Source organism: Numida meleagris, chromosome 13 (genome assembly GCF_002078875.1).
Source record: "Numida meleagris isolate 19003 breed g44 Domestic line chromosome 13, NumMel1.0, whole genome shotgun sequence".
Classification (NCBI taxonomy): domain Eukaryota; kingdom Metazoa; phylum Chordata; class Aves; order Galliformes; family Numididae; genus Numida; species Numida meleagris.
Window position 1 is genome coordinate 2,934,491 of NC_034421.1, and position 15,087 is coordinate 2,949,577.

General features: G+C 51.4%; 2 protein-coding genes across 10 annotated transcripts in view; one reads left to right on the forward strand and one right to left on the reverse strand.

Moving 5' to 3' along the window:
- The window catches only part of ELFN1 (extracellular leucine rich repeat and fibronectin type III domain containing 1), a 79,224-nt gene extending 65,037 nt beyond the window's left edge, over positions 1 to 14,187 (forward strand). For both annotated transcript variants that reach the window (XM_021412104.1, XM_021412105.1), the window contains one exon: positions 1,624 to 14,187. In XM_021412104.1, coding sequence (XP_021267779.1) covers positions 2,065 to 4,455 — 2,391 coding nt within the window. In that variant the 5' untranslated portion in view covers positions 1,624 to 2,064 and the 3' untranslated portion in view covers positions 4,456 to 14,187. The remainder of the gene's footprint in view (positions 1 to 1,623) is intronic.
- The window catches only part of MAD1L1 (MAD1 mitotic arrest deficient like 1), a 380,749-nt gene that overhangs the window by 32,846 nt on the left and 332,816 nt on the right, over positions 1 to 15,087 (reverse strand). The window lies entirely within an intron of this gene.

The following is a 15,087-nucleotide window of genomic DNA, read 5'->3' on the forward strand; positions in this document are numbered from 1 at the left end:
GGCATGGAAAAGGATGGTTTGGCTTTGCAGAGCAATTCCAAATACCAGCTTGGAAAGACAGCTGTTGGTTGAGTCAAAATGAGAGGTAAAAGGGACAGAATAAGTGCCTCCTGAAGAGAATAGGCCAAGATGCCAAGAAAGCACTATCCTCAGGGGACAACTGGGGCAACCTCTTTCTGATGGCTCAGTAGGCCAGGACTACCCATCTCTGCTCTTCTCCAGCATCTTTATAGGCCATGTTCACCTCATGGGAGGCAATCGGAGAATCTGGAGGCCAGGCTAGCTCCTGTGGCAGAGAAGAATGGGAACATCCAGAGCCCTGCTCCCAACTGGAGGGAGCAATGCATCTGCTGGAACTTCCATCCCAGCAAGAGGAGCTTGGGGCACTCTCATTCAGTCTCCTGCAGCCCTGTGATGCATCATCATTATCTCATGGTACCGAAGAGAAGATTGGAGAGCAGCGAGATTAACTGAGTTGCCCAGTTCTGGGAGGGATGTGGCAGATGGCTCTCAGCCCAGCAGTGCAGCCCATGTCTCCCCATCAGCAGGGTAAACAGTCTTCCTTCCCTTCCTTGCTGGCTCCAAGGATTTGAAGCTGATGCAAGAGCTGATGTGAGAGCTGGTCTTATTAGTCACGTAATGGAAACTCAGTCGTGCTACCATGCTTCTAATGGATATTTATGTTTAGTGAAAAAAATACAAGAATAATTTAATAGCAAACATGAGCCAGGAATGAGATTTTCATTGGTAAGTGAGGCTGCTAGCCTCACAGGCTTCTTCCCTCATTGGTGCATGTCCAGTGAAGATTCTTCCAGGTTTTCCAGTGGCTCTTTCTGTCTGGGGAGGGAAGGTCATGTCTCTTCTTCTCCAGATACTCACATTATACTGCTGAAAGTTTAAGGGTCCTCCACACCTCTGCATCATTTTAATCAGGAGGGAGAGATAGGTCCTGAAGACAGGCAATAAGCCCCGACAATGGACAAGGAAACTGGATGATGATCAATCAAGTCAGTGTGTCTTGTAGTCAAGCAGTGTCCTGAAACTACTGTTCAGGTTCGCAGAAACAGGGACAGGTGCTTGATGCTGGGCTTTATCCTGGATGCTACATAGCAATGCAGTCAGGAAGACACGGTGTCCTCAATCAGCATCCCCCTCTGTGGGCTTTGCTGCTGCACACACCAGCATGCGAGACAGTCAGGATTCCCCTCAGCAAAACATTGCAGCATCAAATCTACATCAGAGTGAGTTGTCTAGACTTCATCTGCTCTCAGCAGAGAGGAACAGACACTTCTGGGGCACCACTCCCCTCCTCTGAAGGTAGACACTTAAATAGGTCAGACGAATGTTGCCCTGGATGTGTGTTGTTCTCTCCCCTGCCTAAAATGTAATGCTGGACAATGCGCTCAAAGGAGGATGACGTCTGCAGCTGACGGCCACCTGTTTTAGTGATGCCTAACAGTGTTGGCTGTGCCCAAATCAGCCAAAGGCTCCTGGCATGCTGGCAGCCAGATTTAGAAGGCAAGCACCTAACACTGAGAGGGTAGTTGGGTGCATCTCCAACATGGCTAAACACGAATCATCTGCCCTTTGTGTTTAGCTTGTGTTTTGTTTTGTTTTGAGCAGGTGAACTGAGGAACCAAGCACGGACAGCCAGACCCACAGAGACACACAGAGATGGGGACCAGCGTTATGATAGGCAGCAGAAAGAAAACAAGGAGATGTACTATAAAAAATGAGAGGAAGGCTTGTCTCTAAGCCAAAGATACTCCTTGGCACGAGCATCCAAATTCATGACTCCCTCCCCAAGATGCCAGAGACCTGGTGATGCAGGACCAGCCTCAGCCACCCAGGCCTTGAGAGCAGCCCCCGGCCGGTGGCTGCCGAGCTCCTTGGGCACCGAGGTCCACGTTCACCACGGACGCTTCCCCGCACAGCTCCAAGCCATGAGGAGAAGAGAAAGAAGAACAAAGCTGCCGAAGGAGCTCTAACCCACGTCTTCCCGGCCCCTGCCTCTCCCCCAGCATCCGGCAGACCAGGAACCCCTTCTCCACGCCTCCCTTCCAGATGGCAGGTCGCCGGTGGGCTGCGACGTCAGCCTTCTGCGTGTGCGTGGCAGCCGTCTCCCTCCTGCACACTGGCGGGGTGCGGGCAGACTGCTGGCTCATTGAGGGGGACAAGGGTTTTGTCTGGCTGGCCATCTGCAGCCAAAACCAGCCCCCCTATGAGTCCATCCCCCAGCAAATCAACAGCACCATCGTGGACTTGCGGCTGAATGACAACAAGATCAAGAGCGTGCAGTACGCCTCGCTCAGCCGCTTCGGCAACCTGACATACCTCAACCTGACAAAGAACGAGATCTCCTACATCGAGGACGGTGCCTTTTCAGGACAGTTCAACCTCCAGGTGCTGCAGCTGGGTTACAACCGCCTGAGGAACCTCACCGAGGGTATCCTCCGGGGCCTGGGGAAGCTGGAGTACCTCTATCTCCAGGCCAACCTCATCGAGACTGTCACCCCCAATGCCTTCTGGGAGTGTCCCAACATAGTGAACATTGACCTGTCCATGAACAGGATCCAGAGACTTGACAGCAACACTTTCAGGGGCTTAAACAAGCTCTCTGTCTGTGAACTCTACAGCAACCCCTTCTACTGCTCCTGCGAGCTCCTTGGCTTCCTGCAATGGCTGGAGGCCTTCACCAACATGACACGCACCTACGACCGGATGCAGTGCGACTCCCCACCAGACTACACGGGCTACTACTTGTTAGGCCAAGGCCGGACTGGCTACCGCAATGCTCTGAGCATGCTCTCTTCCCTTTGCACCGGTGGCTCCTACACTGTGATCCCTCGTTTTATCCCTCCCCGGTACCAAGTGACCACAGTGCCCTCCGAAAGCCCGTGCTCCGAGGAGGAGTGCTCCTCCGGTGACGGCACCACCCCACAGTTCTCCCTCTTCACGCCCATCGGTGAGACAGAGGTGCGGCCTAACATCCAGGTGAAGCACCTCAACCACAACTCGGCCGTCCTCACCGTGCAGATCCCCTACCCCTTCAGCAAGATGTATATCCTCTCCCAGTTTGAAAACGGCTTCTCCTCCATGATCACCAAGCTCAGGAAGAAGGAGGAGAACATCACCGTGAGCAACCTAGTAGCACAAAGAGATTACACCTACTGTGTGGTCTCTGTCCACCAATACTCCAAGTACAATCACACCTGTGTCACCATCACGCCCACCAGACCCAACCGCAAGGAGCCGGTGCCCACTCCTTCCACTGCCACTCATTACATCATGACAATCCTGGGCTGCCTCTTTGGCATGGTGATCGTCCTCGGTGTTGTGTATTACTGTCTCCGAAAGAGGCGCCAGCAGGAGGAGAAGCACAAAAAGGCTGCCAGCAGCATGAAGAAGACCATCATTGAGTTGAAGTATGGGCCAGAAATGGAGACCACCAGCATCACCCAGCTGTCCCAGGGACAGATGCTGGGCGGGGAGACCGTGACCCGCATCCCCTACCTGCCTTCTGCTGGTGAGGTCGAGCAGTACAAGCTCATTGACAGCAGTGAGACCCCCAAGGCCACCAAGGGCAACTACATGGAGGTGAGGACGGGGGAGCAGCCTGAGAGGAGAGACTGCGAGCTATCCCTGGCACCGGACACCCAAAGCTCTGTGGCTGAGATCTCCACCATTGCCAAGGAGGTGGACAAGGTGAACCAGATCATCAACAACTGCATCGATGCCTTGAAATCTGAGTCCACTTCCTTCCAAGGGGTGAAATCGGGGGCAGTCTCCACAGTGGAGCCTCAGCTGGTGCTCTTATCAGAGCAGATCCCCAGCAAGCACGGATTCCTCTCCCCTGTCTACAAGGAAAGCTACAACCACCCCCTCCAGAGACACCACAGCATGGAGGCAGCCCCCAAACGCTCCAGCACTTCTTCCAGTGGCTCCATACGGAGCCCCAGGTCCTACCGCTCCGAGGGATCGGGCCACAAATCAGAAGCCAAATACATTGAGAAGACGTCCCCCACCACCGACACCATCCTCACTGTGACTCCGGCCGCGGCCATCCTGCGGGCAGAGGCGGAGAAGATCCGGCAGTACAGCGAACACCGGCACTCATACCCCGGCTCGCACCAAGGGGAGCAGCACGACAGCATGGCGGGGAGAAAGCCTTCCATCCTGGAGCCTCTGACCCGGCCTCGTCCCAGAGACCTGGCCTATTCCCAGCTCTCGCCGCAATACCACAACCTGAGCTACACCTCCAGCCCAGAGTACACCTGCAAACCATCGCACAGCATCTGGGAGCGCTTCAAACTCAACCGCAAGCGGCACAAAGACGAGGAGGAGTATATGGCAGCCGGCCATGCCCTGCGCAAAAAGGTCCAGTTTGCCAAAGACGAGGATCTTCACGACATCTTAGACTACTGGAAGGGCGTCTCTGCCCAGCAAAAGTCCTGAGTCCTCACACAACTTGTGACTTAAAGTAACTGGACCAAAAGAAATCCGCAGCAGCTATTTTTATTCAGACTGTCTTTGAAACAAACAAACAAAAAATAACGATATTAAACAAAACAATAAAAGGAGAGAACAAATCTATAAATATTCTATATAATATATAAAGTGAGATATTAAAATGCCCTCACGTTGGTGAGACACACACCAAATTTGAACATAAACTTTACAAAACAAACTGTGAAGTGAAAAATAAAAGTTTTGTTTCATTCTGATTTTTTAAAAAAAAAAAAAAAGAAAAAAGAAAAAAAGAAAAAAATCAAATATGAAAAGAAGGTGAAGGAGCGGGCAGAGAGCGGAGGTCTGGCGTTTCCCAGTACTGCATTGCATGAGTCCCTATTCCGTGATTTTGTGGATTCTTTGTGAACAGTTTGTGTTCTTTCTTCCTTCCCTTCCAAAAATCAACAGCAACAAAAACAGCAACAAAAACCAAAAAGAGACCAGAAGGAGATCTGTCCTTTGGGCTGTTTTTGCAAACGGAGTCTTCCAGTTTAGACTTTCACCCGGTCGAAGGCCCGTTCACATTTTCACTCACTGAGGTTTTACCACACATTGCATTGTAAACCGAAGTCGTTAATTGTACAGAGAAAATTTCTATATTTGCAATGTTTGCTGTATAATGAGAAAGAGAGAGGAGAAAAAAAACAATACTACATCTACTAAATATATATATATATATATCTATATTCACATGTTTGTACCAGGTTTTAATCATGGATTTTAGAGAAAGAGATGGAGTTTGGATTGAAGGACTTTTTTGTTGGTTGGTTGGTGATTGGTTCATTGGCTGGTTGGTGGAGGAGATATTTTTGGAGGGGGCGGGGAGTGTTTGGGTTTCTCTGTGGTTTTGGTTTCTCCCAACCATTGTCTACATCCAAGTTCTGATCACTGTCAAGCACATGTACCCAGAAAAGCAAATCAGCCATGCTATTCCATGTGGGACACCGTCACTGCTGGGAACAGGAAAGGGGATGAGAAGGGAAGAGCTCTTGGTTGAACAAGTGCCAACAAGCAATGAGATTTCTCCTCAAAGTCAGAAGGTATCTGGAATCTCTCCTCATAGTATATGAGGCGATGAGTTAGTGCAGAAGTCTTCCTGCTGCTCTCCAGAGGAGGACATCATTGAGGGGTGGTTTTGCCAAGGGAGAAGTTTTAAGCATTTACAGATTCTCCAGATTGAAAACAACTACAGAGGGCCCAGGGTCCCTGCTTCTCTCTCTTGAGACTTCCAGCACCCAACAGCCAGGGATTTCCCCACAGATAGCCCCAACTTAGAGCAGCATCGGGCAGCGAGCACAGCACCTCCTGCCTGCAGCCCTGGGACTGCCCACAGTCCAGCTGGGCTTCCATTGCTGTGAGTGGCTTTGGAGATGGGCACCCTGGGGTCTCCAAGGCAGGAGAGAAGAGGATGGTGCTCCAGGTCCAGTGTCCACCCAAGCAGCCACGTCCGCTTCAACCACTGCTGTGCAATGCCTATCTGAGTCTTGACAGCATTTTGCCCTGTCTCTGAAATACACACAATGCCCTACTCACACAGTGAGGTGGAAGGAGGGATGCATTCAGACCATGCTGTGGAGGAACACCATTTTGCCCTTATTGGCTCCAGCTGAGTTGCAAACCTCCATGCCTCATCCCACGGCTGATGCAGAGTGGGGCCACATTAGGACCAGGGAGCACTTTGCTCCCCTCAGTGAGCACATGGGATCCTAGCGAGGAAGCCCAACACGGTGACAAACATCCCAAACACAGCCCTTCAGAGCCCTGCTGCTTCCCGTGGTCTTTCCATTGCATCCTGCTCACAAGTCTCTTTGGATGGAATTCCTTAGTCCTGACAAACAAGCACTAGGGCCCAGCAGCAAACTACATCCCATCCTGTTATTTCAATATTTCAAAGTGATTTTGACAGGTATTCTTGCAAAAGGTTATGTTTGTTCAGAAATGAGCTGAGCTGGGAAGACACGGAGCAGGCTGGGAAGCGCGCGAGTTCATTCCCCATGGTTATTTGTGTAGACAACAACCCATTAGCCAGGTTTCATAATAAAAGGCAGGCAATTTCTCCAGGAATCCATTCACTCTGCATAACGAAAGACACGTTTCTCCTTCTCCTCCAGGTGCCTGACATCCTCCCCACAGCGTGCAGTCTGTGAGCAGGACCTGGAAAGGAGCTGAGCATCATCCTTGTATTGTCCCATGATGCCATGAGTCGGTCCCCAAATCCCAGCTGTGCCAAAGCAAACCCTCCAGCCTCAAGCAGCTTCCTTAGGAAGCCCTCAGTGCCTCTTGGAGGAGTGGGAGGTCAGCAAGAACGGATGCTGGACACAGCAGCAGGGCTCCCTGTAGCCGGGGGGGTCATTTTGCCCCTCTTTGCCTCTATTTCCTCCTCTGCACAACACTTCTTCGAGGTGCTGAGGGCGCAGGCTGGTGCGGGAGGCTCAATTAATTAATTGCCTGTCTGTGAAGCCTGTTTAGCTCCTAGAATAAAAGCTGCTATAGGAAAGCAAAGTTGTTAGCGGCATAAAACAGCAGGGGCAGATGAAATCAAAGCCCAATTCTGTTTTCACACCAGGATTTCTCTGGTCACAAACCAACAGAGACCAATGCGGGATATGTGATACAGCAGCACTGGCCTTTCAAAATTAAACACTTCCCAGATGCAAACTGCAGCTAGAGAAAAGGAGGATCAGAAAATATCCACGTCCTTCTGGCACTGAGGGGAGGTACCTCCACATGCAGAGCCCTGTACAGTGGGGCATGCTGTGGAGCTCAGGGAGCTCTGGATGACCCTCAGGTGACAATGCAGTGACTGTGCTGCAGAGCACACTCCAGCCTCATGCCTCCATGACAAGGCATGACCAACTTGGGTGTCGCAGGATGGGGCCTGGGAAACTCTGTTTGTGGCATTCTCCATCCCCCAGGGGCATGTACTTCACAGACCCCTCTGAAAACACAGGGAAAATGTCACCACCTGCCAGCTGTTGGGTGCTTTTCTTCTTTGTTTTACCTTCTGTTCAACCACTGAAGCTCCCCAGCTGCATCTACAGATGATGCCCTGCTTGGCCAGGGCACTGCCCCAGTGCCATCCAAAGAACCTGGAGGGCTCCTCACCAAGCAGAAAGGAGGAGGCAGAAGGGGGAGGGCTGAAGGGCAGCGAGAGGCGATCCAGGCAGGAGCAGCTGTGCAGGTGGCAGCCCTGGAGAGGCCAAACATGGCATCGAGTGGAGCTGCTTGGAGAGGGATTCTGTGAGAGCGAGCTGTTGCTTCCCTGCGGCAATGAAACAGAGAAAAGGAGCCGAGGGATTTGTCGCCACTTCTGCTCTGAGTCACACCTAGAAATTTCCTCTCTGGCCAGAGGTCACAGTTCCACCACCACCTCCCAGGGTTTCTGCTCCCTCAAAGCTCTTCTGGTGCCTCCGTGCCCCTGCTCTCTGCTCCCCGCTGTCACACTTCAGTAGTCCCCATCCTATTGCCTCCTCCCAGCCCACCCTATACCTACTACGACCATATGGAACTCCCATAGGACGATGCTGACAGCCCCAGAGCCACATACAAATGTATTCTGCTGATGCCTTTTCTTTTTGCTTAAAACACTGTTTTTCAAGGGCAAAATCAAGGTAGGGGCAAAAAGTGATCCCCTGACCCTTTCCCCAGCATCTTAGACCAGCCACCTTGTTGATGGGTGAATCAGAGCCACAGCACCCACAGCTCAACCCTTGCTCCTGTCTGGAGTCAGCAAGACTTGCCTAGTGCTGCATTCAGAGCCTGGTCAGTTTTTAAGATGCTATGAATTCGGACCGAAATGTATCTTCATACAGACATGCACCATCTGAGCCCTGCAGGCACCCACCTGCTCCAGTGCACACTGATTTTGTCCATGCATTCCAAAGCATTTGTGATGTGCAGTGCCCATGGGCAGGAACGTGGGGCTGGTGGCTGCCTCCTTCTCCACTGCCCATCCCCAGCCCTGCACCTGAGCCCAGTGCTGGCTTCGGGTGAGCAGGGAGCTGGGCACATGGGGGCACGGGGACAGAGCAGAGGAGAAGGAAGGGCTTCAGGGGTTACCCGGGAAAAACCCCAAAAATGTACAGGGTGTGAATGGGTCCTGTCCAGAATAAAATTGTTCCTTAGGGGAGAGCTGTACAACACATTCCCTTTCCTTCTGCATCAAACCACTGCTGCCAGCCAATGCCCAAGGCCCAGAAGGCAGCAAAGCTGCCACCGGTCATGGCCATTGGTGCTGGAGGAGCCAACCCAGTACCTTCACCTTGGCTTGAAGCTCTTGGGCTTCACTTGCATTCACTCACATCCCTCTTTTTCATATCTCCTTTGTATCGTTGTGTTCTACCCTTCTTGGCCAGAGCGCCAGCATCACCAGAAGGTTGGTAGAAGTTATCCAAATGTCACCTTGAGAGCTTTGCAGTGGCCACACAGTGCCCTCCGTGGGCTCATCAGAAAGCAGGAGAACCTCAGCCCTGTGCTGAGCCCAGCTCACCAAACCTCGAGCACTACAAATGCAGAGCTTTGTCACACCAGGGATTTTATCAGGAATTGAATTCATTCACTGCAAAAACCTTTCTTATGTCCAGGATCAGCAGCCATGCTCATTCCCACTTCTCACCCCACCCCAGCACTTAATGAAGTGGAACCGTTTGATCCAGAGTGAAATCAGTTTTCTGGACACAGTTTCCTCTGTGCCAGGGATGAGAAGACACAGAAGTACAGGAATAGGGATTTTCACCACCAAGCAGGATGCCAGTTCTCACTCTTGTTTTCTACCCTTTAGTTTGGCACAAATGAGGTGGCAGAGAGCCCATTTCCCACCCTCTGCAACTCCTCTGTCCCTGCAGAGCAATCTGAATAGCCTGCCAAGTCTCTGGCTTTGCATGTTTGTGACTATTTAATAACTCAATGGGAATGTGAGCGACACGGGTGCACCGCTGCTCCTCCAGGTGCTCATCACTTCTCACCCACCACCACCACCTCTTTTCTTCACACAAAGCTCAGCCATCTGGAAATAGCCATTTGCTGCTCACCTTTACTTGCCTCGCCATTAAAGAGCTCATTAATGTACTCCATCCTTGCTTTCTTTGGGACTAAAAGATTTCCATTTCTCTCTTTTAGCAGCTTTCTCGTGGTTTATAATCTTTCCCCTCCTCACCAGGCAGTGCTCTTTTCTAATGAGCTCTTCTCTTCTGGTCCATCTTTTCCATTAAGCTGCACAAGTGCTGTCCCTGTGCTGTGTTGCTCATCTCTGAGGGCTCTCTTCTGGCCCTGTCATGTTCTTCAGTGTTTCCAGCTGTGAAAAGAAGCACTCAGCCTCCACACAACACCATCCTTCCTCCCACTCCACTCACTTCGTGGGTCCCAGCTCAATGCAGGGGCTAACCCCACGGCAGCATCCTCCATTGGGCTCACCCTCATCTCCAGGGATGCGATGGGACACCTCAACACTTGTGCTCAAAAGTTCATGTAATTTTTTTTTTTCCAGCTGTCTCAGGTGTTGCAATAAGATGTATTAACTCTCCATAAAAACCTCACCTCAATTATACCCTTAGATCATTCTGGCTGTAACAATACTACACCCACTGCTAGGTTTGTACGCGCACATCTGTCTGGGAAATCTCAGAAACGTGGCAGCCCCGAAATACGCGAGACATCCTTCAAGTGCTGATAGCTGACAGCCCCCATGCTGCTCCACAGCCTCCTCCGGCCTCGCGAGGTGTGCACAGCTCCTGAAGGACAGCAGAAGGAACACTGCGTGGCTGGGGATGGGATGCGATGGAGACGGGCAGTAGGGGCTGAGGAGGTCAGGGGCACGGCTGCCCCCAACCTATGTCCATGGTGGATGTGGCTCTGAGCCAGTCCCATTCCCCAGCAGCCACTGCTGGACATGGCTGCAGGTCTCCAGGTGAGGATGGCACGTCTGGCACCGGGGCACCAAGCCCCGCCTGGGGCTGATCTTTTCTTCTTTCCCGAAGAAGAAATCAAAACAGCAGCAGGCACCCTAGGGAGATGCAGCAAGTGGGAGGAGATAGCTTATCCAGAATCCAATTTAGCTGGAAGGAGAGGGAAAGGTTGCGAGATGTTCCTCCATTAAGAAAGAAAAATAAACATGCAAGAGAGAGGAACCAGTTGTCGACGTGCCTGTGGGGAAGTGATGTGGATGTGTTTGATTTTAAGTAGCCAAAGCAAAGCTGGGGTGGATGCTGGACCCAGAGCGAAGGGTGTTTCAGCCCAGGACCAGGAGGCAATGGTCAGGAGGAGGTTCACAGAGACCTGGAAATCATGGAGGTGAGAGAGCTGTAAGCAGCACCACTTTTAATCTGTGCAGAGTGCATGAAATCAGATAATGTAATTGAAAAGGTTATTTAAACTGAATATTCAGAGGAAAAAATAAAACATTGCAGGGAAATAGTAATACTTAGCACTTGTAATGTGCTTAGCATCTTCAGAAACTGGTCAGCCATTACCTGATTGTTCCTCTGCTAAGTCCAAAGGCTAATAAAATGGGATGGTTCATTTAGCTGTTTCACAGCTGAGCTTCTCAATAAGGTACGAGGAAGAGAGATCACCGCTCTCCAACATGCTGGTAAACAAACAGTTGGAAGCAGGAAAATACAACGGAACCTCCGCTCTCGTTCACAGATTCTCAGCCAGCTCCTTCCTCTCCCCCTTGGCCCATTGCAGGGAGCTCAGCTGGTGGTCTGCCCTGGGAGCACCACCCCTGGGTGCAGGTCCCTAGCAGTCCCAGAGTTCGGTGTCTCCTGCCTGGTGATGAGGTGCTCCTGGTCACATCTGTTGAATACCACGGGGAAGAGGCAACGGATGGAGCTGTCCAACACGCGTCCAACCCAATGGATCTGCCCAACGCCAGTTCATTCCTGCTTAACCTCAGATCTCCATCACTGCATCATGGTGCTTTGCAAGATGACTCTTGAGCTGTTTGCGTGTGCCCCTGCCTAGCACTATTCCCCTGAGGTGGGCTTTGTTGGGGTGAGGTGGTGCAGGGGTCAGGACCTCACTGATGTGCAGGGCTGGATGCATCCCCCTGAGCTGGGAGACACAGGGATAGTGCCACGTGCAGAGGCAGCAGCAGCCATGTCAGGGCTCCAACACAGGTTCCCAAGCAGAGGAAATTCAGGATGCTGCGCGCTAGCAGTGCCATGCTATGTTCTGCTAAACACTCATGCATGGCCGGGCAGCAGATATACGGACCGTGCAAGAACCGCTGATTTTCTTCCACCCATTTTTGGCATAACGCAGCCCAATGGGTGTGTATAAACAAAGCAAGTATCTCTCTCGCTGGACCTCATGCATCATTTATAGCCAGCTCTTCCATGGCACAAGAAACATTTACATATGCCAGCATTAATTCCAAACGCCACTTCAAAGCCATCTCTGTCTAATGAACCCCGCGTGCTGTGCACAGCAAATTCCACCCGAAAAATAATTAGCAACACACGCCACCAAAGCACTACAAGGGGAACACAGCACACCACCTGCTGAAGCAAAATGAATGCCTGATTTATTTTTTTCCCCACTTTTTAGCAATATTCCGGCTCTGACTCAAAGCTGTGCTCCGTTCTGAGCTAAGGAGGGCCCTGGGAAGTGTCACATTCCCACTCCCTGGTGATCCTACTGCAACATATGGGCAGCCCTGGTGTGACCAGCTCAGGAAAAGGAGCTGACATCACCAAAATTATTCTTAAAGCAGCACAGTGCATCCCACACCAGGAGCAATGTGATTTAGCTCAAGCCCTGACACAGTAGCTGATAACACTGAAATTGCCATGGGAAACCCAGGTCACACATCTCCATGATGGAGGTACAGAGGCTGAAGCCAGAAGGTGGTTGCTGGTGCTGGGCGTCATACCAGGGTGATGCTGAGATCCTGGGCTCCCCTGGTCCTGTCTTGCTCATGTGCAGGAGTGATGCTCAGCGGGACGTGCCTGTGCCTCCAGCACCCAGCCCTGCTGTTCCACCTGTCACCCTTTGCCTTGCTGGGATGCAAGGGGTTAAACTGCTCTTCCTATGCAAATTAGGCTTAATTAATCCTTTTCATCAGTTGCAAATATACCTTCTGAACCCTATTAAAAACATGAATATGCAAATTCAGACCTTTTTTAATACTCATTTTCAAGGACTTGGAGTCAGGCTTGATTATTCGACTCCCGTTAACAGCCTGTAAAACCTGGTGCAAAATTTAATTTCCATTTAAAGTTACCAAAAAAAAAAAAGAAACTATTGGTAATTAAGCTAATTACAGTGTTACACTAAAGAGGAGACAAACAAGGAGGACAAGATCATTCATTACATGTAACACCAGTTGCAGGACCTGGGGACTATGGAAGGCCAAAGGTAAGTGAAGCCAGATAGGAGAAGGGATGGGAATGGGGTGCACCGGGGCAGCTGGGCTGGTAGCTCTCCCTTTGACCACCTCTGTTTTGGCCTTGTGAGCCACCCCCCTCGTCCCCTTTTTTAGGAGTGAGGAGGAGGAGGAATGCAGTGGGCTGTGGCAGAGGTGTCACGGGGTCTCTGCACAGGGCAGGAATGAGCTTGGGTTGGAGGCTCAGGGACTTAAGCAATCCATGCAGGTGGGAGTTCCTCCCGCCCTGAGCACTCTAACTGCATGACCTCAGTCAGCACACTTTGGGAGATGGAAACCACAGCTCCCAGTCCCAGGCTGTGTGGTTAAATGGAGGCTGTACTGGTGACGTGGCACACTGGTGCCACGTGCTCACCCAAAGCCACCCTTGGGGCCATGCACTGGGGCCCAGTGCTGGTGGCCCCCACCGTGCCCACCAACCTCCTCACACCTCCCAGCTCTGCCTGTGTGTAATTAAAAAAAAAGTGCTGTGATAGACTATTAATTATGGTTTACCACCACAGTGATCCCTTAAACTCAGTCATTAGCACTGCCTAGGATCTGTTCCGCGCTCAGTCTTTGCTAATGAGTTAGCAAAGCTAACAAGTGATTTGTCACCTCAGGGCCAGCAGCACACTGTGGCACGTTGCCTTGCACTGTGTCCACACCAGGTGAAGGATCCCATGGCCCAGATGGAAACCCCTAGGTGACGCAGTCACGCCAGGGCTCGGGGTACTGCATTGTTGGGCAGGAGGGTCCAGCTTGAAGTGAGGTGTTGGTTACCTGCAGATGTACCCAAAGACATTGGCTGGATGGATCCACTCGAGAGGCGTCATCTGGAAGGCTCTTCTCTCTCCTCCTCCTCGCTGCCAGGATGAGCAGCGCTGTTCCCTGTGGGTTTGGTTCATTCCTCACCATCGCCTCCTCTCCGAGGCTGCTCCTTCCCTGCTGGGACTCGGCGAGCAGAGCTGTCACTTCAGAGCACGCCAATCAAGGGCACTGCCTCCAACAGCGGGACGGGAGCGGAGCAAGCACGTACAGCCCCAAGGGCTGCAGCGTGAGTCCCAGAACGAGCCGAGGAAGGGACGTGTATGCTGAGCTGCAGAGGGGAGAAGTGGTGAAGGAAGGACGGTGCCATTTGCCACCGCTGTGCAGCTGGCTGCTCCCCCTTTTGCACCCCATGGCCAGTGAGGAGTGTGAGGCACCTCCAGACCGCAGGACCTAAGCAAGGTTTGTGCTCTGATTTTCCTTTAGAATCACAGAACCATTAAGGTTGGTAAAAACCTCTCAGATCACCAAGTCCAAACCCAACCCATCCCCACCATGCCCACAAACCATGTCCCTCAGTGCCACATCTCCACATTCCTTGAACACCTCCAGGGACAGTGACTATACCACTTCCATGGACAGCCTGTTCCAATACGTCACAGCCCTCACCGGGAATAAATTTTTCCTAATATTCTACCAAATATCCAACCTTATTTCCTAATATCCAAACCATCCCCCCTTTAGGGACACAGTTTCTCTGCAGGGACTATGGGGACAGCACACGAACCAGCCACCACCACCAAAACAAAAATGAAGTGCCTGTGACTGTACAGCATGAATGTTTCCCAGTGTATGCTCATGGGGAGAAGAAAGGTTCCTCTGCCAAACTTCAGAGCCTTTCACCTGCCTGGCAAACACTTCCCACCATGTTGATGCTGGCTGTCTATGATCACTAGATAAAAGGAGTGTGATGTGGTGAAGCAGGAATGCGCGCGCCTTCCACCAAAGCCCTGTGCCCTCTTTCCCTTTGACCTGTCCAGTGCATCTCATCAATTGTGTAATATTTCGGGGGGAGTCAGGGATGGAGAATTACCTTTGCAGTCCCTACAGGCAATCAGCTTGCTCCTCGAACCATGAGATATGATTGCCCTTATTATTCTAGCTTGCAGAGCAGCGAGTCTTGTTAATGGTCATAAAATTATGTAGTCCTTATTTAAATCCAACAACCGTCTGTGTTTCAATGACCTCCTGATGGTCTCTGGCTATGTTCCAGCTTGGAGAGGCATCAGAGGGACCGGGGAGGAAAAAGAAGCAGTGGGAGGATTAAAGAAAAACAACCCAAAACACAACGAGCAACAGCCAACAAACAGAATTCAAAGTAAAACAGGGAATAATAAAGAGAGCTCAATCAGTCAGCTGGAGAGTTCAAAACAACACAACCTGTCACA